The sequence below is a fragment of the Hippocampus zosterae genome, chromosome 17 (genome assembly GCF_025434085.1).
Source record: "Hippocampus zosterae strain Florida chromosome 17, ASM2543408v3, whole genome shotgun sequence".
Lineage (NCBI taxonomy): Eukaryota > Metazoa > Chordata > Actinopteri > Syngnathiformes > Syngnathidae > Hippocampus > Hippocampus zosterae.
The window spans coordinates 7,372,281-7,398,601 of record NC_067467.1 but is presented as its reverse complement, the minus strand read 5'-3'; the positions used below and the strand labels follow the sequence as shown (position 1 = coordinate 7,398,601).

The following is a 26,321-nucleotide window of genomic DNA, read 5'->3' as shown; positions in this document are numbered from 1 at the left end:
TGCTTATCCATTTAGGGACAAGCATCACTGACAACTGAAACACGTATGGGCAGGACCACATCTTGAATTCTATTACAGGAATATGAGATGCACGGCAGACAGGTATTGAAGACCGCCCACGTCTGGCTGTGTTTCCAAATTAAACATGAAGCATGGCGGTATGTTGTCATGATGGAGAATTACAACTAATTATCGTCCACTTTATACCTAATTTGCGGGGTCATCCCATCTTGAAGAGACGACAAAAATGTGTTGGTTAAGAATAGATTTCCAATTAAGCCACAATTCATGACTTAAGTGTCGCATATACATTTCAGTCAGAGGCAGAAAATAGTTTTTTTCTTCGAGAGGCTAATGAACTCAAGGCAGGGTGGTGAGCGTCTTTCTTTCACGACAAAGATTTCAAACATGCAAGTGTCCTGCAACTGAACACCAGTGGAATTCAGATGCGTCTTCTAGCCATCAAGCCATCCTCTCCTTCAAGCTATTCAGGATTAAAGACGCTTGATGTTAATGACATGTTGCAATGTCCTTTTAAATCAGGAACGACATTTATTGAAAGCGTACACAAACAATATTCTGGCTATTTCATGAACGAGCAGTGATATCGCTTTCGTGCTTGCACTCGGTGGCAACGGTGATCCGACATACACAGTTGCAGCATATTTTTCCCTCAATAACTGCCTTATTCATTCTCATGAAATTATTTTACATACATAAGGTATCATTACATTTTTCTGTGTCGCGTATATTCTTTAAATCATCATTTTCCGTGTTCATTTCACCATCCTGTGTGGAAATTAGCTGTATAAATACCATCACAAGCCTACCTTAATATTTACCATAGGTAGGTCTTTTTTAACTACACACATATACTGCATATATTTTTTTTAATCCAATTAATTTTATTTAAATGTATACTTGCACTACACAGCGTGCGGGATTGGAATTTCCCATGGGATCGATCCGTTCAAGCAGATGGTGTAACTTCATCCCACATTTTTCAAATTCTAAGAGCAAATGTCCCCCCCGCCACCAAATAGGCAGCAGGACAAAAAAGGGGCCATGACCAAATTTGAGCGAGGGTCTCCTGCTGACCAGGCGCTCCGAGCCTCTATAAAAAAGGCAGCCCTGCACTACTGTATGAACTGATAGGCTTCCAACACAGGTGAGTGTGTGGGCGAGGGGTTTCTTTTCTCTTGACTGGTGAGTTGATTTAGTGACAACTGAGCGGAGGTCATTTTAGATCCATACCTCCAGGTTAAATAATAATCATATAAATCCCAAAATTATTGACGACCTCACTCTCAATGGTTCTCTTATTTGTTGTTAAATTCTGGACTGAATGTATAAAATGTTTGAGAGTTTTTGCACTAAATGTGTTTGTTTTGTTTTTTTGTTTTTTACAGCATCGCGAGACTCTAGCGGACACAGTAACCTTGATTCATTATTTTGAAGAGCAAAGTGGTAAAAGAGCTTACTAACACTCAATTCATTCATGTTGTTTGTGTCCGGAGGCATAATCAAACAACGCCATTTGAATATCTTTGCAGTCTCCAATAAAGTGCCACCATGAGCACCGATGCAGAGATGGAGCAGTACGGCGCTGCGGCCGTTTACCTCCGGAAGCCAGAGAAGGAGCGGATCGAGGCTCAGGCAGCTCCCTTTGATGCCAAAACAGCCTATTTTGTGGTTGATCCGGCTGAGATGTATCTCAAGGGTAAACTCACGAAGAAGGAGGGTGGAAAAGCCACAGTTGAAATTGATGGTGGAAAGGTAGGCAACTGATTGTCATACTCCAAAAACTTTCCACTTCTCATTAATGTAAGACCGTTTTGAGGTAGTGAGTCATTAACCTGGCTTAACTCATTCAGTACAAGCCATTTCTAGACCAAGTCTGAAAAGACGTTTAAAAACGTCTTTGGGACTGAATGAGTTTGAACTAAACTTTGAGTGCTTTCAGTCTTACTCTCAATAATCCTCTAGTGAATGAAGACTAAAATCCTGTCTCATTATTCAGACCGTAACTGTGAAAGAGGACGACATCCACCCCAGAAATCCCCCAAAGTTCGATAAAATTGAGGACATGGCCATGATGACCCACCTCAATGAACCTTGTGTATTGTATAACCTCAAAGAGCGTTATGCATCATGGATGATCTATGTGAGTTTCGACTTATTAGCTATCTTTTTTTTTTTTAATCACATTATGCATTTGCGCCGCTCACTTCTCATCTCGGATTTTGCAGACCTACTCTGGGTTGTTCTGCGTCGTCGTGAATCCCTACAAGTGGCTTCCGGTGTACGACGCTACGTGTGTCTCGGCCTACAGGGGTAAAAAGAGGATTGAGGCACCGCCCCACATCTTCTCCATCTCCGACAACGCCTATCAGTTCATGCTCACGGGTAAGAAAAGCCAGGTGACTTGAGGTGTTGACAACAATGCAAAGATGTTGAGTGAAATTGTGTCAATGATGCTCGCATTGCAGATCGTGAGAACCAGTCTGTCCTGATTACGTGAGTATAGCGAATAATATTGGATTCTCTGTTTTTTTTTTTTTGGAGAGAAAATGAAGCCTAAATCTTAATTTGGTTTGTTACGCAGCGGAGAATCCGGCGCGGGAAAGACTGTCAACACCAAGCGTGTCATCCAATACTTTGCAACAATTGCAGCTATTGGTTCCAAGAAGTCTGAACAACAAACAGCAGGCAAAATGCAGGTAAATGGCTTCCCGGCTGTACTTTACTGTACGTATTAACAGAATTGGGGGAGAACAATCATCACACTACAGTATCTAAATGCATCTTTTTGCAGGGCTCTCTTGAAGACCAAATTGTTGCGGCCAACCCTCTGCTGGAGGCGTACGGTAATGCCAAAACTGTGAGGAATGACAACTCCTCTCGTTTTGTAAGTAAATGAAATCATGTTTTGCTTTGTTTTAATCCCTCAGTGTAATTTAATTGAATCAAAATGCTTCTGTTTTTGTTTTGTTATAGTTAAATTAATCTATATACACATACACGTTTTTTAGGGTAAATTCATCAGGATCCACTTTGGCTCCAGTGGAAAACTGTCCTCAGCTGATATCGAAACGTGTGAGTTGAAACTTGTCGCAAGTACAAGTAAAAATACACTCAAGACTAATGTTTGGTCGGACAATAACAATCATAGAAAATGTGACATTACTACACTGAACCCCATTTAATTATGATTCTTAGATCTCCTGGAAAAGTCCCGTGTCACTTTCCAGTTGTCAGCTGAGAGGAGCTACCATATCTTTTATCAATTGATGACTGGACATAAACCTGAGCTACTGGGTAAATTAGGGTTGCGCCAAAAAAAAAAGTCTGATAATATCCCCAGAAAATGGCCCGCTTGAAGTTACTGAAATATTAACTTGTGGTTTTCGTTTTTAACCTTGGTAGAGGCTCTTCTGATCACCACCAACCCGTACGACTACCCAATGATCAGCCAGGGTGAAATCACCGTCAAGAGCATCAACGACGTCGAGGAGTTCATCGCAACAGACGTAAGGATGCAATTCTGAATACGACTATTGAGGTTTGCTGCATCATTAGAACTGGAAAGAATGATTATGATCCAAAATAAAAATGGCTAATGTACATGACAGACAGCTATTGACATCCTGGGATTCAGCGCAGAAGAGAAACTAGGCATCTACAAGCTGACTGGTGCCGTGATGCATCATGGAAACATGAAGTTCAAGCAGAAGCAGCGTGAGGAGCAGGCTGAGCCCGATGGCACTGAGGGTAAGTCTTGGGTATGACAGCGACTGTATCGAGGGTGGAAGATCAACTCACATTCGTGTCTAAGCTCACTGCTCAATCGTATCTTTTATTAGTGGCTGACAAGATCGCTTATCTTATGGGCCTGAACTCAGCTGATATGCTGAAAGCATTGTGCTACCCCAGAGTCAAAGTTGGCAACGAGATGGTGACCAAAGGTCAGACCGTCCCACAGGTCAGAAAAATCAAATTGAAACTCCTTAAGTATTTCCACATGGAAGGAAACTTTTTTTTTTTTAAACCAATGACCACCCGAACATCTCCTCACCAGGTCAACAACTCTGTCTCGGCTTTGTGCAAATCCGTCTATGAGAAAATGTTCTTGTGGATGGTCATCCGCATCAATGAGATGTTGGACACAAAGCAGCCGAGACAATACTTCATCGGGGTGTTGGATATCGCTGGGTTTGAGATCTTCGATGTAAGTCTCACTCATCACATATTTTAGGTTTAAAAAGATCAGATCATTGAACTGATTCAACGGGATACTGCAGTTCAACAGCTTGGAGCAACTGTGCATCAACTTCACCAATGAGAAACTGCAACAGTTTTTCAACCAACACATGTTTGTCCTGGAGCAAGAGGAATACAAGAAAGAAGGCATTGAATGGGAATTCATCGACTTCGGCATGGACTTGGCTGCTTGCATTGAGCTTATTGAGAAGGTGAGACACGCACTGGAAATCAGACAAGATTCAATTTGATGACATGTTTTGATTTGTAAGTATTGAAGTAATCCTGAACTGGTTTGTATTGCTTCAGCCAATGGGCATCTTCTCCATCCTTGAAGAAGAGTGCATGTTCCCCAAGGCCTCTGACACAACGTTCAAGAACAAGCTGCACGATCAGCATCTTGGCAAAACCAAAGCCTTTGAGAAACCAAAGCCGGCCAAGGGCAAGGCCGAGGCCCATTTCTCGCTGGTCCACTATGCTGGTACAGTGGACTACAATATCAATGGCTGGTTGGACAAGAACAAGGACCCACTGAACGACTCAGTTGTCCAACTCTACCAGAAGGCAGCAAACAAACTGCTGGCTATGTTGTATGCGGCTCATGCTTCAACTGAAGGTAAAATTAGAAGATTCATTTGAGAGATGGACCTTTTCTACTCACACTTGTTTTGATACACAGAATCTGGCGGAAAGAAGGGTGGTGGAAAGAAGAAGGGTGGTTCCTTTCAGACAGTGTCTGCTCTTTTCAGAGTATGTTTTCTGAAAGACTTCTTAAAAAAAGTCAAACTTTAGTCATGTTGGAAAGTGACTGACCAGGACTTCTTTTTGCTGATCCAAAGGAAAACTTGGCCAAGCTGATGACCAACTTGAGGAGCACTCACCCTCACTTTGTGCGTTGTCTGATTCCCAACGAATCAAAAACCCCGGGTAAGACGTTTAAAGTTATTTTCCTGAACTGCAGTCAGTAAAAACAAAACTTCTTTTGCATTCAGGTCTTATGGAGAACTTCTTGGTCATCCACCAGCTGAGGTGCAACGGTGTGCTGGAGGGCATCAGAATCTGCAGGAAGGGTTTCCCCAGCAGAATCCTCTACGGTGATTTCAAGCAAAGGTAGCCGTAATTTTGTTCAAATGTCTTCACTCAGGAACCCTTTCAGGGACAGCGGTTACTCCAGTGGACAGCTGACCATGTTATCAGGTTGCAGGGTGCATGAAAGGGGTCAAGTGAACTGAATAAAATTTGCAGTAGTTAACCATCCAGCCTTGTTTTTTGCAGATACAAAGTACTGAATGCCAGCGTCATCCCAGACGGTCAGTTCATTGACAACAAGAAGGCTTCGGAGAAACTGCTGAGCTCCATTGACGTGGATCATACTCAATACAGATTTGGACACACAAAGGTGCATTCATGGAGGCCAAAATAGAGATGACATTCATATATTCTGTCGGATACATACTTGGTAATGACTCATTTACTTCAATTGGTGACCTAGGTGTTCTTCAAAGCCGGTCTGCTGGGTGCACTGGAGGAGATGAGAGATGAGAAACTGGCTGCATTGGTGACCATGACTCAGGCTCTCTGCAGAGGATATGTGATGAGGAAAGAGTTTGTCAAGATGATGGAGAGGAGGTATGTCGAAGCTGCGTATTTAGAAGTCCCCAAAGAAGGCATACTGCAATCAAATGCACGTGTGCCCCCCCTCACCCCCTGTCCCCAGAGAATCTATCTTCAGCATCCAGTACAACCTCCGTTCCTTCATGAACGTGAAAAACTGGCCATGGCTGAAGCTGTATTTCAAGATCAAGCCACTCCTGAAGAGTGCTGAAACTGAGAAAGAACTCCAGCAGATGAAGGAGAATTATGAAAAGATGCAAACAGACCTGGGTACTGCTCTGGCCAAAAAGAAGGAGCTGGAAGAGAAAATGGTTTCCTTGCTGCAGGAGAAGAATGACCTGCAACTGCAAGTAGCAGCGGTAAATAGAAAGTTTAATACAAGGCACAATTCGCAAAGGTCTGCTCTAAATGCACCTCAAACTAACTAACTTACTAACTACCTGGATCAATATAAAATGTAGATTTATTCGGATGAGTAAGTGAATGTTTTTTTTGGTTGATATGTAGGAAAGCGATAACCTCTCAGATGCTGAGGAAAGGTGTGAGGGGCTCATTAAGAGCAAGATCCAGCTTGAGGCCAAGCTCAAAGAGGCGACCGAGAGACTGGAAGATGAAGAGGAAATCAACGCTGAGCTGACGGCGAAGAAAAGGAAGCTGGAGGACGAATGCTCAGAGCTGAAGAAAGATATTGATGACTTGGAACTCACCTTGGCTAAAGTGGAGAAGGAGAAACACGCCACTGAAAACAAGGTGAACCTCATTTTGACTTGGACTCAATTTCGATTCTCACGGGCAGAAAAAAATGGAAATGACATATTGCCTGAATATTTTAGGTGAAAAACCTGACGGAGGAGATGGCATCTCAAGATGAGTCGATTGCCAAGTTAACAAAGGAGAAGAAAGCCCTTCAGGAGGCCCACCAGCAAACACTGGACGATCTTCAGGCAGAGGAAGACAAAGCTAATACTCTGACCAAGGCCAAGACGAAGCTGGAACAGCAAGTGGATGACGTAAGAACACCATTCTGATGACTTTTAGGACTTAGGTGAAATCAGGGTGAATAGCGTTCATGTCTCATTTACCTTAACAAAAAATGTCTTGTAACAGCTTGAAGGCTCACTGGAGCAAGAGAAAAAGCTCCGCATGGATCTTGAGAGAGCCAAGAGGAAGCTTGAAGGTGATCTGAAACTAGCCCAGGAATCCATAATGGACCTGGAGAATGGTAGACAACAATCAGAGGAAAAACTCAAGAAGTAAGAGACATAAACAAATTTAAGATATTCTTGCTGCGTCCCGCCGCAAACACCAATACAATGGAGCATGTATTTTTCCTTCCCACTCAAAGGAAAGACTTTGAGACCAGCCAGCTCCTTAGCAAGATTGAGGACGAACAGTCTCTTGGTGTTCAACTCCAGAAGAAGATTAAGGAGCTGCAGGTAAATCGGAGATCTCATTCGAGTTGATATGAAGACCTCATTGTGTTTCAGGTAATACTCTTAATTGTCCACACGATCCTCAAACCTAGGCTCGTATTGAGGAGCTGGAAGAGGAGATTGAGGCTGAGAGGGCTGCCCGAGCCAAGGTGGAGAAGCAGCGGGCTGACCTCTCCAGGGAACTGGAGGAGATCAGCGAGAGGCTGGAGGAAGCCGGCGGAGCCACGGCCGCGCAAATTGAGATGAACAAGAAGCGTGAGGCTGAGTTCCAGAAGCTGCGTCGTGATCTGGAAGAGTCCACCCTGCAGCACGAGGCCACGGCTGCCGCTCTGCGCAAGAAGCAGGCCGACAGCGTCGCAGAACTGGGCGAGCAGATCGACAACCTCCAGCGTGTCAAGCAGAAGCTGGAGAAGGAGAAGAGCGAGTACAAGATGGAGATTGATGACATCTCCAGCAACATGGAGGCCGTTGCTAAATCCAAGGCAAGAATCATTTATGAAAGGAAATTATTTGGATCTGAACGATCACGTACTAAAAGTGGACAATCCGTTTCCCTTGATGACAGAGCAACTTGGAAAAAATCTGCAGAACGCTTGAAGACCAGTATGGAGAGCTCAAAAGCAAACACGATGAGAACGTCCGCCAGTTGAATGACATCAGCGTTCAGATGGCAAGACTCCAAACAGAGAACGGTAAGCCAGGTGTGGTAAAACCGATGAAATGTGCAATGTCAATTTTCAAATAACGATCATCATTTGTCATTCAGGTGAGTTTGCTCGTCAGCTTGAGGAAAAAGATGCCCTTGTTTCTCAGTTGACCAGGGGCAAGCAGGCTTTTACTCAGCAAATGGACGAGCTCAAGAGGATGAACGAGGAAGAAGTAAAGGTATGGAATCAACGGAGTTCTTTTGACTCACAAGATGCCATCCTCCTCTTGCATCGCAATACTTTTTTTTTTGTACGTGAAACAATAAATTCAATTCAATTTTGTTGGGCTTACCAGGCCAAGAACGCCCTGGCCCATGCCGTCCAGTCTGCCCGCCACGACTGCGATCTGCTCAGAGAGCAGTTTGAGGAGGAGCAGGAAGCCAAAGCGGAGCTGCAGAGAGGAATGTCCAAGGCCAACAGTGAGGTGGCGCAGTGGAGATCAAAATATGAGACCGATGCTATCCAGCGCACCGAGGAGCTGGAGGAGGCCAAGTAAATCATTTGGACACCTCTCGGAATTCTATTTATACGTCTTAGAGGTGTACAATTGTCTACACATAAATGACAACCCCCAAAAATATTGCCCATTACAGGAAGAAGCTTGCCCAGCGTCTCCAGGAAGCCGAGGAGTCCATCGAGGCTGTGAACTCCAAGTGTGCCTCTTTGGAGAAGACCAAGCAGAGGCTGCAAGGGGAGGTGGAGGACCTCATGATCGATGTGGAGAGAGCGAATGCCCTAGCTGCTAACTTGGACAAGAAACAGAGGAACTTTGATAAGGTGAGCTAGCAACTGAATTCACTGACCTGAGTGAAATACAGTACTTGATCGTATTTTATTCCTAAACATCTACAACATTCCAGGTCCTGGCAGAATGGAAGCAGAAGTTTGAGGAGGGCCAGGCGGAGCTGGAAGGATCCCAGAAGGAGGCCCGTACTCTCGGCACTGAGCTGTTCAAGATGAAGAACTCGTATGAGGAGGCTCTAGACCAGCTGGAGACCTTGAAGAGGGAGAACAAGAACCTGCAGCGTGAGTGACTCACTGAATTTTAGTGAAGATATGCAACCAAAATAAATTTCTCTCCGGTCCATACCCAAGTGTCATTGTGACAATCAGTAACATATCAACACAATCATATCCAGTACTGTACTTTGATAACATTCAGACTGGTCCAGTCCAGTCGAAACGTAAATCAAGGTAGATCTTTCAACATATTCTATAATTCTATTGCCCTTGTCTTAAGAATGTGTTTTAATATTCTGTGTTTCTTCTTTCATAGAGGAAATCTCTGACTTGACTGAACAGATTGGTGAGAGTGGAAAGAGCATCCATGAGCTGGAAAAGGCCAAGAAGACTGTGGAGAGTGAAAAGTCTGAAATACAGACAGCTCTGGAGGAAGCAGAGGTTCGGCAAACAATGTTTTAATCTTTCAAATGTCTGGATTTCAATTGGTTAAGATCGAACTTGGCGAACCAAAGCAACGATTTCAACTTTTGCCACAGGGCACACTGGAGCATGGGGAAGCAAAGATTCTTCGTATTCAGCTAGAGCTCAACCAGATCAAGGGTGAGGTTGACAGGAAGCTGGCCGAGAAGGACGAAGAGATGGAGCAGATCAAGAGGAACAGCCAGAGAGTGATTGACGCCATGCAGAGCACTCTTGATGCTGAGGTCAGGAGTCGGAATGACGTCCTGAGAATCAAGAAGAAGATGGAGGGGGACCTGAATGAGATGGAGATTCAGCTGAGCCACGCCAACAGGCAGGCTTCTGAAGCCCAGAAACAACTGAGGAATGTCCAGGGACAACTCAAGGTGAGTTTCTCGTCTCTGCTTCAGAAATGCTCATGACCATAGAACTGATTTTTCTTTTTTTTTTCAGGATGCCCAATTGCACCTTGATGAGGCTATTCGAGGCCAGGAAGACATGAAGGAACAGGTTGCGATGGTAGAACGTAGAAATGGCCTGATGGTGGCTGAAATTGAAGAGCTGAGAGTTGCTTTGGAGCAGACTGAAAGAGGACGCAAAGTGGCCGAGCAGGAGCTGGTTGATGCCAGCGAGCGTGTCGGATTGCTTCACTCTCAGGTTCATGCTCAGTCATTCAAACCAAAATCTGTTTCTTAAACAGGGGATACGAACCAAATTCAATTCCTTCCCCTTATCATGCAGAACACCAGCCTTATGAACACCAAGAAAAAGCTGGAGGCGGACTTTGTCCAGGTTCAAAGCGAAGTCGACGATGCCGTTCAGGAAGCACGGAATGCTGAGGAGAAGGCCAAAAAGGCTATCACTGATGTGAGTCGTAACACACGCAATTTCCTGACACCACAGACAGCCCAATCAAGATTTAGAAATATCGATTACAATACCCTTGACCTCAGGCTGCTATGATGGCCGAGGAGCTGAAGAAGGAGCAGGACACCAGCGCTCATCTGGAAAGGATGAAGAAGAACCTGGAGGTCACTGTCAAGGACCTGCAGCACCGTCTGGATGAGGCTGAGAACCTCGCCATGAAGGGTGGCAAGAAGCAGCTCCAGAAACTTGAGTCGAGGGTATGTCATCGTATATCGTACTGTATATATTTCTTTCTGAGTATCCCACAGTGTACACCTGAGACCATTTTTGGGGGGATTTCCTCTTCAGGTGCGTGAGCTTGAATCCGAAGTTGATGCCGAGCAGAGACGCGGAGCTGACGCTATTAAAGGCGTCCGCAAATATGAGAGGAGAGTGAAGGAGCTGTCCTACCAGGTGAGTTCCATTTCACTGAAATCTCTGTGTCCTCCTGTAAAGTTTGCAATTCCACATTTCAATACCTACATATTTTTCTCGACATAGACTGAGGAGGACAAGAAGAACATGACCAGACTCCAGGATCTGGTGGACAAATTGCAGCTCAAAGTGAAGGCTTACAAGAGGCAGTATGAGGAGGCTGTGAGTACAGTACTTTAAGAAATGTATTTTCATATTGGCTAAAGTTATTCATAGTTTTTTTTCATAATCTCTGTTCTAACTCTAAATTTTCCACAGGAGGAGCAGGCCAACACTCACATGTCCAGGCTCAGGAAGGTCCAGCATGAGCTGGAGGAAGCTCAGGAACGTGCTGACATCGCAGAGTCCCAGGTCAACAAGCTGAGGGCCAAGAGCCGTGATGTTGGAAAGGTAACTGAAAAATCATGACAATGCTCACCAGAGTTTACCAGACCTTAAGTTGGGCACTGGCAACATGATGGAGTACTAGATCAACTGAATAGAAAGTTAATTTTGTTCTTGTGTGTGTGTGTTTTTTTTTCCTAGTCTGATGCCGCTCAATAAGGGACTCCCTGTGGACAACATTCAACAGAGCTCATATAATATGAAGTAGCTGTTAAAATGTCTTTTCCTCAATAAAGTTTCTTCAATTGTATTCATCAATCTGAAGTTCTTGTTAAATGAAATAGCAGCTTTTGAAGCAACACTGGGTACGTTTTATCACATCTGGTTTATGAATTTGTCAAAGCAAAAGGAAAAGGTGGTTTGCAATAAACCAGTAAAATATTGCAGCAGGAAATGAGATTACTCAACTCCTGACCGTGCATCACTTAATTTCCATTTGCAAAGTAATACGACATGGAGTCAAAGAAAAATTACAATGTACACGGCAAAGTAAAAGCCCATATGTGAATATTTCCTGTCAGACCTAGTTAAAGATGCCTTTCCCCCATCACTTGTATTTCAAGCAAAGTGTCAAGAACCCAATGCCATTTATTTTGGTCACGCTAATGAGGGTTGCCCGAGTGAGAACCTGAAAAACAAAACTAAACTAAAAACAGATCAGGTGTAAGCCTGACTGTGACAACCGACAAGTCTCTCTGAACTTTTGCTGACTAATACCAGTCATGCAATCTGTTGCAAACGTTAAACTTGTAAACTTATCCTACAGCTATGCCACGACTCTCACAGTCAACTGAACACTCCATATTGCACCTTGTTAGAATGCACTTTCACCTCCGGAGTCAAGCAGTCATGTAAATAAAGTGGTGACCTGCTGAGTAAAACAAGAACAGCTGAAGCTGAATTCATCACTTGGTTCGTGTCTGCTGCGCACTGAAGTAAGAAACGGTGATAGAAATTTAAACTTAAACGACATCTAGCCCCTTACGATTTGTTGAATATGAAATCTGTATTCAATGTATACTTGATGGCACCGAGCCAGGCTGTTGAAAACGCCTTTCTATTTGAGAAAGCTGCTACATCTAAAAAAATGCACACGCAAAATAAATTACACGCATCACAAAAAAAGAAAAGTTCCCTTCAGCTCCTCCTTAACCATGCCTTTGTTTAACGTGTAGATGAAGTGTCCCTAAAACTATTAAACATCTACTTTAGACACACCTACGGCCGCAATGTATTCTACTGAACACCTACTGGATTATCTCATTAAAAATAAATGAATTAAATTAAAAATTACGGTAAGAGTGTAAAACGGTGTATTTGCACCATCTAGTGGAGGAATTAGTAGAAGTCAATACATTTAATGACTCGAACTCTTTCCAAAAACTAAATATAGTCAACATTTAACATCAAGTTATCATACAACATAACACGTCATACATTCATCAAAATATAGTTAACTTTTTTTTTTTATATCTCAAGTTGTACACTGTAAACTCAGCGTGCCACACACACAAAAATGCCTTGGCGGCAGTGTAAACATTTTAAAATGATTTTTTAAATTGTCTTTGCCCTTTTGTCTATTCAAAGGAGGAACCTCACGTGTTCATTCTGCGCATCGCCACAATCCAATTGACAGTTTCAAAATGGCCGATCAAAATTGGTCAAAAAACATCTTCAAGGATGAATAAAACAGCATAGCTTCATTATTTGTCAAAATAAGTCTTCGACTGCTTGCTTTTCAACATTGCAAATGAAGATTCAATGCCGCTGACAAGTTTAGTCTCACAGTACGTACATCATTTTATCACTGCTGTGTAAACGATACTTGTGGAATGACAATAAGCCTATTATAAGCTCTGGACTGTTGCAGAAATGTTAAGTACGCTCCCTCTCTCGTACCACTTGTTTGCTTTGCAAGCTCAAACTAGCCCAGTGATGACAGCATAAATTAACAGAAATCCCATAACCACTTCACAGGATCATTACCTAACATCCTCAATCAGACCATATTTGAAACACAAAAGCTTTTGTATCTGCTTGATAAGTCACGTGCTTTGAAAGCACATGCGAATACTTGTTATTTTAAAGACATTTCAACCACACCGGTGTTCTATTTTTAGTTGCTGTGATATAGTTTGACGTTAAAGCGGGCTTTGTTTGGCAGTCGGCTTATTGTTTGGCGGCGGACTGCCCATAAAGACAAAAAAAAAAGGTTCTTGATCATGACAAAGACAATATTTATTGTCCCAAAAGTCTAATTGTTAACTAATAACTAAAGATAATAACTAAAGAAAATTCCACATGAAAACAAATAATATATTTGTTTTCATGTGGAATTATCTTTCACTTTTGCTTGCGAGGACGTTCACATGGACTGCAAGTGACCCCGCTGAGCTGCCATGCGATAAATTATTGTCTTGCTGATGGCAGAGTACCTTCTCTCGTCCATTCTAGAAAACTGATTTGGCCTTTTCAAAGCACTCTCTCAAATAAACAGATGAAAGTCGAAAGGACGTCTGAGAGATTTCTTTTAAAGTGTGTCAGACTCCTTGTCTCAAAACATTTTGGAGGTGTTTTATTTCAGTTCAAGGGCTTGATGTCGGGGAGGAGTTGATCGGCAGGGGGCGGCACTTTAAAAGGATCTAGAGACACAAGAACGTGCTAAGGGGAGAAATATTTGTACATAAATGATCAGATGATCAGGTCATGTGAAATTATGACGCTATTGCTAGTTTCCGACAAAGCCCATCATAACAATCTGACTCCACACAGGTGACATGAAAAGCTGGAAAGAATTTCTCTACTTTAAGTCCATTCCACTCACGCTATATTTAACTTGACAAATTCAAGAGGTTCGAGTTCAATAGTGACGCCACCACGATGCCAGTCTGATGTGAGCTGCAACATTTTGTCACCGCTCCTAACAATGGCACGGCGTCTTCGCAGCTGAAGTCAAGGTGACCCAAGAAGTAGTCATGCGCTACATAAACAAACCACAACTTCATTGGAGATGAACGACAAGCCGCAAGGTGTCAAACAACTCGCCGCATGATGCATCTCGGCGCCAGGGAACTGCCACCTATTTACGACACCACCTGTAGACCTTTGCTTTTCCGAAAATAGAACCGAAAGCAAAACCAGTGCAACAGGTACCGCTAAAAATAAAATAAAATAAAAAAAGCCCAATAAAATGACGGATGGTGAACTTTAACTCAACTCGAGTAGTCAGAATCAATTCTATTTAGGCCAAATGGGAAAACTTTTGACCTTGTTTGAAATACCATGTGTGTCCAGCACATGTTTAAAAACTTTGCTTTGCTTCAAGGTCATCTCCCTTAAATTTAAAAGGCAGCAGCAAAGCTTGACTCAACAAACCATATTTGGAAATAAAACAGATTCATCACATTAACTCATTCACTCCCAAAGACGTTTTTAAACGTCTTTTCAGACTTGGTCCAGAATTGGCTGGTGCTGAATGAGTTAAGAATGAAATGTGCTAAAATGGAATACGCGTTTTGTCAACGCCATTCTTGGAAATTGACATTGGTCTTGCCTTGTGCTTTTATTGATCATGGCATCTCTACCATCTTGTTTATTGCACGGGACTAATTCGGAGTCTTATCTGAGTCTCGATGACAACTGTTCATCCACCGCATTCCAAGAGGATATGTAATCCCTCCTCAAGTTTTCTGGCATGGCGCTCAGCCTAACTTTTCTGCAACTGTATACCAATGACATTTGCGTGCTTCTCTACAACCAAGCCAGCGCCTGGCACGGTGCGCCATGTCAAGATGATCACATGTCACTGATAATTGAGTCGGAAACAACATTTGCGCATCGTAGATCCCAAGCAACCTCAAATATGCTGCGCCGATTCCCATTATTGTCATCTTTAAAAAAAAGAAATTTTTTGAGTTTAGATTCATTTTTAAGTGTATCAACACTGTCTGTACAGTGTCCTTGGGAGGCATGAAATGCGCTTTTAAATAAAATGTATTATTATTATTATTATTTTATCAGTGTGATAAATAGAATATCTAAACATTTTAGCAATTCAATTTCAACAATAACATAACTGGATTTTAACTATATCGCACTGCTGGTGTCTTGTAATTGTTCAACTGAATAATTTCTCCATTTTATTATTATTACCTTTAGCTTCAGCAAAGGGGGGTCGGGGTGGGGATAGAATATACGACAACCATAAAACTAGGCACAAGGCAACACAATCACGTTAAATGTCAATGTCACAGGATTAGCGACAACATGACAAGAATACATGACCAAATCGAGCAGGGCACACCTACCAGGGAGACTGGCCCCCTCTATAAAAGACAGCGCCCAGGACTCTGACAATAACTGGTAGGCTTCCAACAACAGGTTAGTAAGAAATGGCATCGATATTTTTTGTTTCTTTTTTTTTTGTGGTCATATTTTCAAATAAATATGCAAACCTTGACTCATCTTTCATCTCCCTTATTCCTAGGATCATAAGACCAAATTCGATTTTCATCTTCTGTTGGGACCATAAGAGGTAATTACTATCTCCGATGGCGATTTGCAAAAAATAAAAAGACAAATGTTAAAGAGAGAATTTCTGAATGTCTTGTCGCAGTCTCCATTAAAGTGCCACCATGAGCACCGACGCGGAAATGGAGCAGTATGGCGCGGCGGCCATGTACCTGCGCAAGCCAGAGAAGGAGCGGATTGAGGCTCAGACTGCTCCCTTTGATGCCAAAACAGCCTATTTTGTGGTTGATGCGGCTGAGATGTATCTCAGGGGTAAACTCATCAAAAGGGAGGGGGGCAAAGCCACTGTGGAGACATTAATTTCAAAAAAGGTAAGTGCAATTGAGGTTCCAAATGAACCCTTTCGGGGACAGCCGTTACTACAGTGGATAGTTTATCATCTTATCAGGTTACAGGTTATCATTATTAGTGCGCGAAAGGGTTAAACCTACGAGACCTTCGCTCACAAAATAGCTCAGAATGATCATAGTGTGACATACTGTAGCCGAGGAGCATTAATTCGATGTTCCATTTTGACTCAAGATGTGTTAGCAAATCCTCTGAAAAAAAAAAACAAACAAAACAAACTTGATTTGCCCTGCAGACAGTCACCGTCAAAGAAGATGACATCTATCCAATGAACCCTCCCAAGTTCGATAAAATTGAGGACATGGCCATGATGACCCACCTCAACGAGCCTGCTGTGTTGTATAACCTCAAAGAGCGTTTTGCATCCTGGATGATCTACGTGAGTCCGGTTTGAACCCAAGTCATGGATTCGTCACAAGTGGGGAGCTTTACGAGAGCGATGCAATCTCTTCCCAGACCTACTCCGGCCTGTTCTGCGTCGTGGTGAACCCCTACAAGTGGCTTCCCGTGTACGACCAGTCGGTGGTTGTGGCCTACAGAGGCAAGAAGAGGATTGAGGCCCCGCCCCACATCTTCTCCATCTCTGACAACGCCTATCAGTTCATGCTCACTGGTAAACATCACAATAAACTTTTAGAAAATCGCATTTTTGATCAACTTTTCGATCAATGCAACTTATTTTTACTTTCAATCATAGATCGCGAGAACCAGTCTGTCCTTATCACGTGAGTTTCAACGCATCTTGACAAAAAAAAAAACAACACGATATTTCATGAGGTACTGAACACAACACGAGCTATTTAATATCGTTCTTGTTGTCCCAAAGTGGAGAATCCGGTGCTGGAAAGACTGTCAACACCAAGCGTGTCATCCAGTACTTTGCAACAATTGCAGTTGCTGGAGGCAAAAAAGCCGAGACATCTGGGAAGATGCAGGTAAAACTAGAATGACATTCAAAAGAGCATCAGCCCAATCCATATTGACCTTGGCAAATACCCACTTCTGGCATATGTTTGAATTTTGGTGGGACTATATGAGAAATGAATGTTAAAAAAAACCCCTGCCAAAATAAAGAACACTTGGCCTTCTCTTGGTGGAGCCTCATTCGTCAGTCGGCTAAAAATCTGCTGACAGCACCGTTCTGCCCTTGTAGGGTTCCCTGGAAGATCAAATCATTGCAGCCAACCCTCTGCTGGAGGCGTACGGTAATGCCAAGACTGTGAGGAATGACAACTCCTCTCGTTTCGTAAGTCGCTTGACTTCAACACCCGCATATTTACTGTGAACAAGCCAAGCTGACACATGCCTGGTCATCCATTCAGGGTAAATTCATCAGAATCCACTTTGGCTCGACCGGCAAACTGGCCTCAGCTGATATTGAAACTTGTGAGTTTTCAGTCACCGCATGCACGGCACAAAAGCAAAGTCGGCTCCATGTCAATTCCCGTTTGTCTGAACAAATGATAAGATCTGCTGGAGAAGTCCCGTGTCACCTTCCAGTTGTCTGCGGAGAGGAGCTATCATATCTTCTATCAGCTGATGACCGGACACAAGCCCGAATTGCTCGGTATGTCACGTGATATCAAATGTCCCCCACCCCAAAAAAATCTGTAAAATAGAAAAACTGATTTGTGTGTCCCTTCAACTTTATTCCAGAGGCTCTTCTGATCACCACCAACCCGTACGACTACCCAATGATCAGCCAGGGAGAAATCACCGTCAAGAGCATCAATGACGTCGAGGAGTTCATCGCAACAGATGTGAGTCAGATATGACGATTCGCATAATCGCGACAGAGAAAAACTTTGCTTCAAAAATCGTTGGCGTGATGATGATGTCGATGTTTTCTGTATGAATGCAGACTGCTATTGACATCCTGGGCTTCACCGCCGAGGAAAAGATTAGCATCTTCAAGCTGACTGGTGCTGTGATGCAACACGGCAACATGAAATTCAAGCAGAAGCAGCGTGAGGAGCAGGCAGAACCCGATGGCACTGAGGGTAAACCACACAAATGCTGTGATGTCTCCACGCACACAATACAAAAACTTCACAGGGTGAAACTTTTTTGTCTTTTCTCCAGAGGCTGATAAAATCTCTTACCTCTTGGGCCTGAACTCAGCTGACATGCTAAAAGCTCTGTGCTACCCTCGAGTCAAAGTTGGGAATGAATTTGTCACCAAAGGTCAGACCGTCCCACAGGTAAACAACTTATACCCACAATTGGTATTGCTGGGGTTTTTTTTTTCTAAAATACGACAAAACTTTTTCTAGGTCAACAACTCCGTCTCGGCTTTGTGCAAGTCCGTCTATGAGAAAATGTTCTTGTGGATGGTCATTCGCATCAATGAGATGTTGGACACCAAGCAGCCGAGACAGTTCTTCATCGGGGTGCTGGATATCGCTGGGTTTGAGATCTTCGATGTAAGTGACATGACAACATTTCTGGCAATTTACTATCTGTACACTTGACATCAATGAATGAATTATCATGGCCTGTATGGCTGCATCCTGTAGTACAACAGCTTGGAGCAACTGTGCATCAACTTCACCAATGAGAAACTGCAACAGTTTTTCAACCACCACATGTTTGTCCTGGAGCAAGAAGAATACAAGAAAGAAGGCATTGATTGGGACTTCATTGACTTCGGCATGGACTTGGCTGCTTGCATTGAGCTTATTGAGAAGGTAAGAAAAAATGCGCTTGTCGCTATCTGAGAAAATGATGATGAATCTCAGAGCTCCTTCCGAAATGACCGACGCAATTTCCCCCAATAGCCAATGGGCATCTTTTCCATCCTTGAAGAGGAGTGCATGTTCCCCAAGGCCACGGACTCCTCTTTCAAGAACAAGCTGTACGATCAGCATCTTGGCAAGACCAAGGCCTTTGAGAAGCCAAAACCGGCAAAGGGCAAGGCCGAGGCTCACTTCTCATTGGTCCACTATGCCGGTACAGTGGACTACAATATCACTGGCTGGTTGGACAAGAACAAGGACCCACTGAATGACTCGGTTGTGCAACTCTACCAGAAGTCCTCAAACAAACTGCTGGGCATGTTGTATGCTGCCCATGCTTCAGCTGAAGGTATGAAGCTCATACCGGAAGTATTGGAAATGTTGTTTGGGTTTGCAGATAATGACAGTCATTTTTAAAACAGAGTCCGGCGGTGGTGGCAAGAAGGGAGGTGGAAAAAAGAAGGGTGGTTCCTTCCAGACTGTCTCGGCTCTGTTCAGGGTAAAGTCATCAATCATATATGTGAATATTTTACCGAGGTGGACGAATACCAATACCAGGTATGACCAGGTACTGGGTCGATGCAGGCCTTATTCAAGGTATTGGTTACTCATGAAGGTAACATCGATACTGAACTCTTTGGCAATGAATAAATTTTCCTTGCCAGTAGTCGGTGCAACATTGCGACCATTAGACACATGAGTGAATCATCATATGTGTGTCAGAAAGACAATTATCGGCCATTGCATTCATTGAAATTGGACCAGTGGTACCAGTACTAAATTTTAGTATCTGTGAAACTCAAGAGTGAAGACTCATCCTGGCATCGGTCTGAATTAAAGTGATATTGACTAGTGAATGGTTGTTACAATGATGATATTTCACCTCTCAGGAGAACTTGGGCAAACTGATGACCAACTTAAGGAGCACTCATCCTCACTTTGTGCGCTGCCTAATTCCCAATGAAACTAAGACCCCAGGTTTGATGCCGTCCTACTTTTGGGCTTTTTACTCTCAACACTCATTTGAGCCTCCAATGAAATATTTTGAACAATGTTCAGGTCTTATGGAGAACTTCTTGGTCATCCACCAGCTGAGGTGCAACGGTGTGCTGGAGGGCATCAGAATCTGCAGGAAGGGTTTCCCCAGCAGAATCCTCTACGGTGATTTCAAGCAAAGGTCGCTACAAAAAAAATCAACGCAAGTTGTTTTTTAGATGACCTACGATTCGGTAAACGAAACAGGTTTCACATTCTCTTGCAGATACAAAGTATTGAATGCCAGTGTCATCCCCGAGGGTCAGTTCATTGACAACAAGAAGGCTGCGGAGAAACTGCTGGGCTCTATAGACGTGGATCACACTCAGTACAGATTTGGACACACTAAGGTGTCTCACGAATAGCTACATTATGTTTGAGAATAGCTTGGGCGTAGATTGGCAATTTACAAAGATTATTTAATCCCGCACAGGTGTTCTTCAAAGCCGGTCTGTTGGGTACCCTGGAGGAGATGCGAGATGAGAAACTGGCTGCATTGGTGACCATGACTCAGGCTCTCTGCCGAGGATACCTCATGAGGAAAGAGTTTGTGAAGATGATGGAGAGGAGGTAGAAATACATTTTCACTGGAAAAAACACACATGGCGCCAAGCACAACACACGGCAAATCAAAATTCGTGCGTTGTTGCCGTGTTTCACAGAGAAGCAATCTTCACCATCCAGTACAACATGCGCTCATTCATGAATGTGAAAAACTGGCCCTGGATGCATCTTTACTTCAAGATCAAGCCACTCCTCAAGAGTGCTGAGACTGAGAAAGAGCTGGCGCAGATGAAGGAGAATTATGGCAAAATGCAAGCTGATCTGGCAACTGCTCTGGCCAAAAAGAAAGAACTGGAGGAGAAAATGGTTTCTCTCTTACAGGAGAAGAATGACCTGCAACTGCAAGTGGCATCTGTGAGTGATCTCTGAGACATGCTACCAGATCACTCGCAGAGCTGAAACGTCTCTTCTTGTGCCAAAAAAAGTTTTTTAGTTCATACTAACAAGATTCATTTTTAATAATAGGAAAGCGAGAACCTCTCAGATGCCGAGGAAAGGTGTGAGGGACTCATTAAGAGCAAGATCCAACTTGAGGCCAAGCTCAAAGAGACGACCGAGAGACTGGAAGATGAAGAAGAAATCAACGCTGAGCTGACGTCGAAGAAAAGGAAGCTGGAGGACGAATGCTCAGAGCTGAAGAAAGATATTGATGACTTGGAACTCACCTTGGCTAAAGTGGAGAAGGAGAAACACGCCACTGAAAACAAGGTGAACCTCATTTTGACTTGGACTCAATTTCGATTCTCACAGGCAGAAAAAATGGAAATGACATATTGCCTGAATATTTTAGGTGAAAAACCTGACGGAGGAGATGGCATCTCAAGATGAGTCGATTGCCAAGTTAACAAAGGAGAAGAAAGCCCTTCAGGAGGCCCACCAGCAAACACTGGACGATCTTCAGGCAGAGGAAGACAAAGTCAACACTCTCACCAAGGCCAAGACGAAGCTGGAACAGCAAGTGGATGATGTAAGAACACCATTCTGATGACTTTTAGGACTCTGGTAAAATCAGGCAGAATATCGTTCAAATGTCATTCCTACAAAACTGTCATGTAACAGCTTGAGGGCTCACTGGAGCAAGAGAAGAAGCTCCGCATGGATCTCGAGAGGGCCAAGAGGAAGCTCGAGGGTGATCTGAAACTGGCCCAGGAATCCATCATGGACCTGGAGAATGATAAACAACAATCTGAAGAGAAAATCAAAAAGTAAGAGAAAATATCTATCTATTAATATATAGTATGTGGATGTATAAATCTCCTCCCTGCTGCAAACACCAATACAACGGAGGCTATATTTTTCCTTTCCACTCAAAGGAAAGACTTTGAGACCAGCCAGCTGCTCAGCAAGATTGAAGACGAACAGTCTCTCGGTGCTCAGCTCCAGAAGAAGATTAAGGAGCTCCAGGTAAATCGGAAATTTTATTCGAGTTGATATGAAGACCTCATTGTGTTTCAGGTAATACTCTTAATTGACCATATGATCCTCAAACCTAGGCTCGGATTGAGGAACTGGAAGAGGAGATTGAGGCTGAGAGGGCTGCCCGAGCCAGGGTGGAGAAGCAGCGGGCTGATCTCTCCAGGGAACTGGAGGAGATCAGCGAGAGGCTGGAGGAAGCCGGCGGAGCCACGGCCGCGCAAATTGAGATGAACAAGAAGCGTGAGGCTGAGTTCCAGAAGCTGCGTCGTGATCTGGAAGAGTCCACCCTGCAGCACGAGGCCACGGCCGCCGCTCTGCGCAAGAAGCAGGCCGACAGCGTCGCAGAGCTGGGCGAGCAGATCGACAACCTCCAGCGTGTCAAGCAGAAGCTGGAGAAGGAGAAGAGCGAGTACAAGATGGAGATTGATGACCTCTCCAGCAACATGGAGGCTGTTGCTAAAGCAAAGGTTTGTATCAGCCTTTGTGAAAACTCCCATCGTACTCTGGATACAAACATCACGGAAAACAAATCCAAAACATGACCTCGTCATTGGAAGATGATTTGAAATGAACTTGTCTTTGCAGAGCAACTTGGAGAAAATGTGCAGAACTCTTGAAGACCAGTTAAGTGAAATTAAGTCCAAAAATGACGAGAATGTACGGCAGCTGAATGACTTGAGCGCACTGAAGGCAAGACTGCAAACAGAGAACGGTGAGTCAGCCGACACACATTCAGTTTGATTTTCCACACCAAGTGGTCGTCGCGGAATCAATCACGCATATATCGTTGCTCAGGTGAGTTCTCTCGTCAACTTGAGGAGAAGGAAGCTCTCATTTCCCAGCTGACCAGGGGCAAGCAGGCTTACACTCAGCAGATTGAAGAGCTGAAGAGACACACTGAGGAGGAAGTGAAGGTAGAAGACCGAATATTTAGAACCATCCTTCCCAGCTCTTCTATCCAATATTCACTTCCATTTCTGCTGTCCTTCTTGTTTTGACTTTATAGGCCAAGAACGCCCTGGCCCATGCCGTCCAGTCTGCCCGCCACGACTGCGATCTGCTCAGAGAGCAGTTTGAGGAGGAGCAGGAGGCCAAAGCGGAGCTGCAGAGAGGAATGTCCAAGGCCAACAGTGAGGTGGCGCAGTGGAGATCAAAATATGAGACCGATGCTATCCAGCGCACCGAGGAGCTGGAGGAGGCCAAGTAAATCATTTGGACACCTCTCGGAATTCTATTTATACGTCTTAAGTCTGTACAATTGTCTACACATTCATGACAAACCCCCAAAAATATTGCCCATTACAGGAAGAAGCTTGCCCAGCGTCTCCAGGAAGCCGAGGAGTCCATCGAGGCTGTGAACTCCAAGTGTGCCTCTTTGGAGAAGACCAAGCAGAGGCTGCAAGGGGAGGTGGAGGACCTCATGATCGATGTGGAGAGAGCGAATGCCCTGGCTGCTAACTTGGACAAGAAGCAGAGGAACTTTGATAAGGTGAGCTAACAACTGAATTCAATGACCTGAGTGAAATACAGTACTTGATCGTATTTTATTTCTAAACGTCTAAAACTTTTCAGGTCCTGGCAGAATGGAAGCAGAAGTTTGAGGAGGGCCAGGCGGAGCTGGAAGGATCCCAGAAGGAGGCCCGTTCTCTCAGTACTGAACTGTTCAAGATGAAGAACTCGTATGAGGAGGCTCTAGACCAGCTGGAGACCTTGAAGAGGGAGAACAAGAACCTGCAGCGTGCGTCACTTTGCAGTCTACATCCAGGAGAAATGACCACAATGGTTATTTCGAAAAATCTTGTTGATAATTGTAATCATAATCAAAATGTTTTTGAACTGCAGAGGAGATCGCCGATCTAACTGAACAGATTGGGGAGACCGGAAAAAGCATCCATGAGCTGGAAAAGGCGAAAAAGACGGTCGAAAGTGAAAAAGCTGAGATTCAGACCGCTCTTGAAGAGGCAGAGGTATCACATGATAGTAGCATGAATTCTCATCAACGTGATACTCTGTGCTAAGTTTAAAATTGTGTTGCTGACGTGACAAAACGATGCCTTTCTGTATTCAACGTTACTGAGGTCATGTTTCTTGTGCACAGGGCACACTGGAGCACGAAGAGTCCAAGATTCTTCGCGTGCAACTGGAGCTCAACCAGATCAAGGGTGAGATTGACAGGAAGCTGGCCGAGAAGGACGAGGAGATGGAGCAGATTAAGAGGAACAGCCAAAGAGTGATCGACTCCATGCAGAGCACTCTTGATGCTGAGGTCAGGAGCAGGAATGACGCCCTGAGAATCAAGAAGAAGATGGAGGGGGACCTGAATGAGATGGAGATTCAGCTGAGCCACGCCAACAGGCAGGCTGCTGAAGCCCAGAAACAACTGAGGAATGTCCAGGGACAACTCAAGGTGAGCTTCTCGTCTCTGCTTCAAAAAAATGCTAATGAACATACAACTGATGATTTGTTTTTTGTCAGGATGCCCAATTGCACCTTGACGATGCTGTCAGAGGCCAGGAAGACATGAAGGAGCAGGTTGCCATGGTAGAACGTAGAAATGGCCTGATGGTGGCTGAAATCGAGGAGCTGAGAGCCGCTCTTGAACAGACAGAGAGGGGACGCAAAGTGGCCGAGCAGGAGCTGGTCGATGCTAGCGAGCGCGTCGGGCTGCTTCACTCTCAGGTGTGGTTTCCGTTAGCTGACGTCGAGATGACTGCCGCCATCATGGGTATCAAAATAACTTTCTTTCAAATTTTTAGAACACCAGTCTACTGAACACCAAGAAGAAGCTGGAGTCCGACCTCGTCCAGATCCAAAGTGAAGTGGACGATGCCGTTCAGGAATCAAGAAATGCTGAGGAGAAGGCCAAAAAGGCTATCACTGATGTGAGTCTACTCACAAACCCAGAGACGATGCAATGATTGGTAAGAAATTGCAAATAATTTGTGTAACATCTCAACACCTAGGCTGCCATGATGGCTGAGGAGCTGAAGAAGGAACAGGACACCAGCGCTCACTTGGAAAGGATGAAGAAGAACCTGGAGGTCACGGTCAAGGACCTGCAGCACCGTCTGGATGAGGCTGAGAACCTCGCCATGAAGGGTGGCAAGAAGCAACTCCAGAAACTCGAGTCGAGGGTATGGACCGCACATACAGAGGCCGTACAAGAGAATTCATCTAATTTTATTGTTTAGTCAAGTCATGTTTATTCATATAGCCCTTAGTCACAAAAGATTTTCAAAGGGACTCACAGGTCCATAGATCACAAGAGGAGAGGCGGCAGTAAAACAGGCCAAAATACAGATCTCAGTTTGTGAGGCAGAGCAAGTCATTAGTTGCATTCCATGTGGTTTTACCAAATACAAAAGTGAACCAACAAGTGCTAAATTGAGATTTAAACATTTCCACAGAGGTAGCTGCTCTAATTTGCATACGTAAAGAATTCCACAGTACTGGAGCCTGGATGGAGAATGTTCTAGAACCCGCTCACTTTTTAGCTTCCAGAGTCACCAAAACACCCACATGTTGTGGCCTTAAGGAACCACGAAATCCGCAAATTAGGAAGACGCTAAGCTAACATTTTATGCGTAAGCAACAAACCCATAAAATCAATTCCCAGGTGGAACGTTAGAGTCTGCAGAATTTTTGAACAACTGCCAGTTTGTCTGTGCAAGAAGAATTTATCCCAATATTTCTGCTATATTATAAAATTTGCGTGCATTTTTTTCAGGTCCGTGAACTGGAAGCCGAAGTCGAGACAGAGCAGAGACGCGGAGCTGATGCTGTTAAAGGTGTCCGCAAATATGAGAGGAGAGTGAAGGAACTGACCTACCAGGTGTGTTCCACTTCACCACAACTCACAGCTTTCCATCTTGGAACAGCAGTGACAACGTCACACCTTTACCTGTGCAGACTGAGGAGGACAAGAAGAACGGGACGAGGCTTCAGGATCTGGTGGATAAACTGCAAATGAAAGTCAAGGCTTACAAAAGACAGGCCGAGGAGGCTGTAAGTCCACAACATTACAATTTGACAAAAAAATAATAATTTGCATTGATTCATAAAACTCAATTTTCTCTTGCAGGAGGAGCAGGCCAACACTCACATGTCCAGGCTCAGGAAGGTCCAGCATGAGCTCGAAGAGGCTCAAGAGCGTGCTGACATCGCAGAGTCCCAGGTCAACAAGTTGAGGGCCAAGAGTCGTGATGCTGGAAAGGTAACATATTGATTTTAAGCAGCAAATCTACAATCTCTCAAGAACGACTCATAAAATTTGACTCTCTTCTTTTTCAGGGAAGTGACGCTACTGAATAAAAATCGGTTATATAATTGTGGAGGGTTCCATACAATATGGACCCCGTTGTCTCCAAATTCAATGAAAATAATAAATGCTTTGGAAAAAAAAAAGTTTGTGGTTTTCTAAATGAAAAGTAGTTTCATACCCCATTTTTAAATGGTTTTACTGAAGGATCACGTGCAAAAATCAATACATCGATATGCATTTTATTTGTGTATACAGTATACATTCATATGAT

The 26,321-nt window shown here is 43.9% G+C and overlaps 2 protein-coding genes across 2 annotated transcripts; both read left to right on the top strand.

The window, feature by feature from the left end:
• The first annotated feature begins 1,114 nt into the window (after positions 1 to 1,114).
• Positions 1,115 to 26,223, top strand: LOC127589299 (myosin heavy chain, fast skeletal muscle). The gene is made up of 41 exons (XM_052048398.1): positions 1,115 to 1,168; positions 15,648 to 15,695; positions 15,777 to 16,002; positions 16,275 to 16,418; positions 16,496 to 16,652; positions 16,737 to 16,764; positions 16,866 to 16,974; positions 17,193 to 17,285; positions 17,362 to 17,425; positions 17,508 to 17,606; positions 17,696 to 17,799; positions 17,901 to 18,039; positions 18,122 to 18,240; positions 18,313 to 18,462; positions 18,556 to 18,726; positions 18,817 to 19,123; positions 19,197 to 19,273; positions 19,665 to 19,752; positions 19,834 to 19,951; positions 20,036 to 20,159; positions 20,243 to 20,379; positions 20,472 to 20,727; positions 20,839 to 21,081; positions 21,164 to 21,340; positions 21,433 to 21,578; positions 21,687 to 21,777; positions 21,867 to 22,256; positions 22,375 to 22,501; positions 22,585 to 22,703; positions 22,796 to 22,992; positions 23,095 to 23,278; positions 23,362 to 23,527; positions 23,632 to 23,756; positions 23,888 to 24,196; positions 24,265 to 24,468; positions 24,546 to 24,671; positions 24,753 to 24,923; positions 25,517 to 25,621; positions 25,699 to 25,794; positions 25,871 to 26,002; positions 26,080 to 26,223. Exons 3-41 carry the CDS (start codon positions 15,796 to 15,798, stop codon positions 26,098 to 26,100), a joined length of 5,820 nt encoding a protein of 1,939 aa, XP_051904358.1. The 5' UTR covers positions 1,115 to 1,168; positions 15,648 to 15,695; positions 15,777 to 15,795; the 3' UTR covers positions 26,101 to 26,223.
• On the top strand, positions 1,390 to 11,402 carry LOC127589330 (myosin heavy chain, fast skeletal muscle-like). The gene is made up of 40 exons (XM_052048444.1): positions 1,390 to 1,467; positions 1,554 to 1,776; positions 2,021 to 2,164; positions 2,250 to 2,406; positions 2,490 to 2,517; positions 2,606 to 2,738; positions 2,816 to 2,908; positions 3,033 to 3,096; positions 3,220 to 3,318; positions 3,427 to 3,530; positions 3,633 to 3,771; positions 3,864 to 3,982; positions 4,079 to 4,228; positions 4,302 to 4,472; positions 4,570 to 4,876; positions 4,940 to 5,010; positions 5,100 to 5,187; positions 5,253 to 5,370; positions 5,536 to 5,659; positions 5,753 to 5,889; positions 5,978 to 6,233; positions 6,382 to 6,624; positions 6,708 to 6,884; positions 6,982 to 7,127; positions 7,220 to 7,310; positions 7,400 to 7,789; positions 7,873 to 7,999; positions 8,074 to 8,192; positions 8,310 to 8,506; positions 8,608 to 8,791; positions 8,875 to 9,040; positions 9,291 to 9,415; positions 9,514 to 9,822; positions 9,890 to 10,093; positions 10,178 to 10,303; positions 10,390 to 10,560; positions 10,652 to 10,756; positions 10,844 to 10,939; positions 11,036 to 11,167; positions 11,303 to 11,402. The coding sequence occupies exons 2-40, from the start codon at positions 1,573 to 1,575 to the stop codon at positions 11,318 to 11,320; spliced, it is 5,832 nt and encodes a 1,943-aa protein (XP_051904404.1). The 5' UTR covers positions 1,390 to 1,467; positions 1,554 to 1,572; the 3' UTR covers positions 11,321 to 11,402.
• Positions 26,224 to 26,321: the final 98 nt, after the last annotated feature.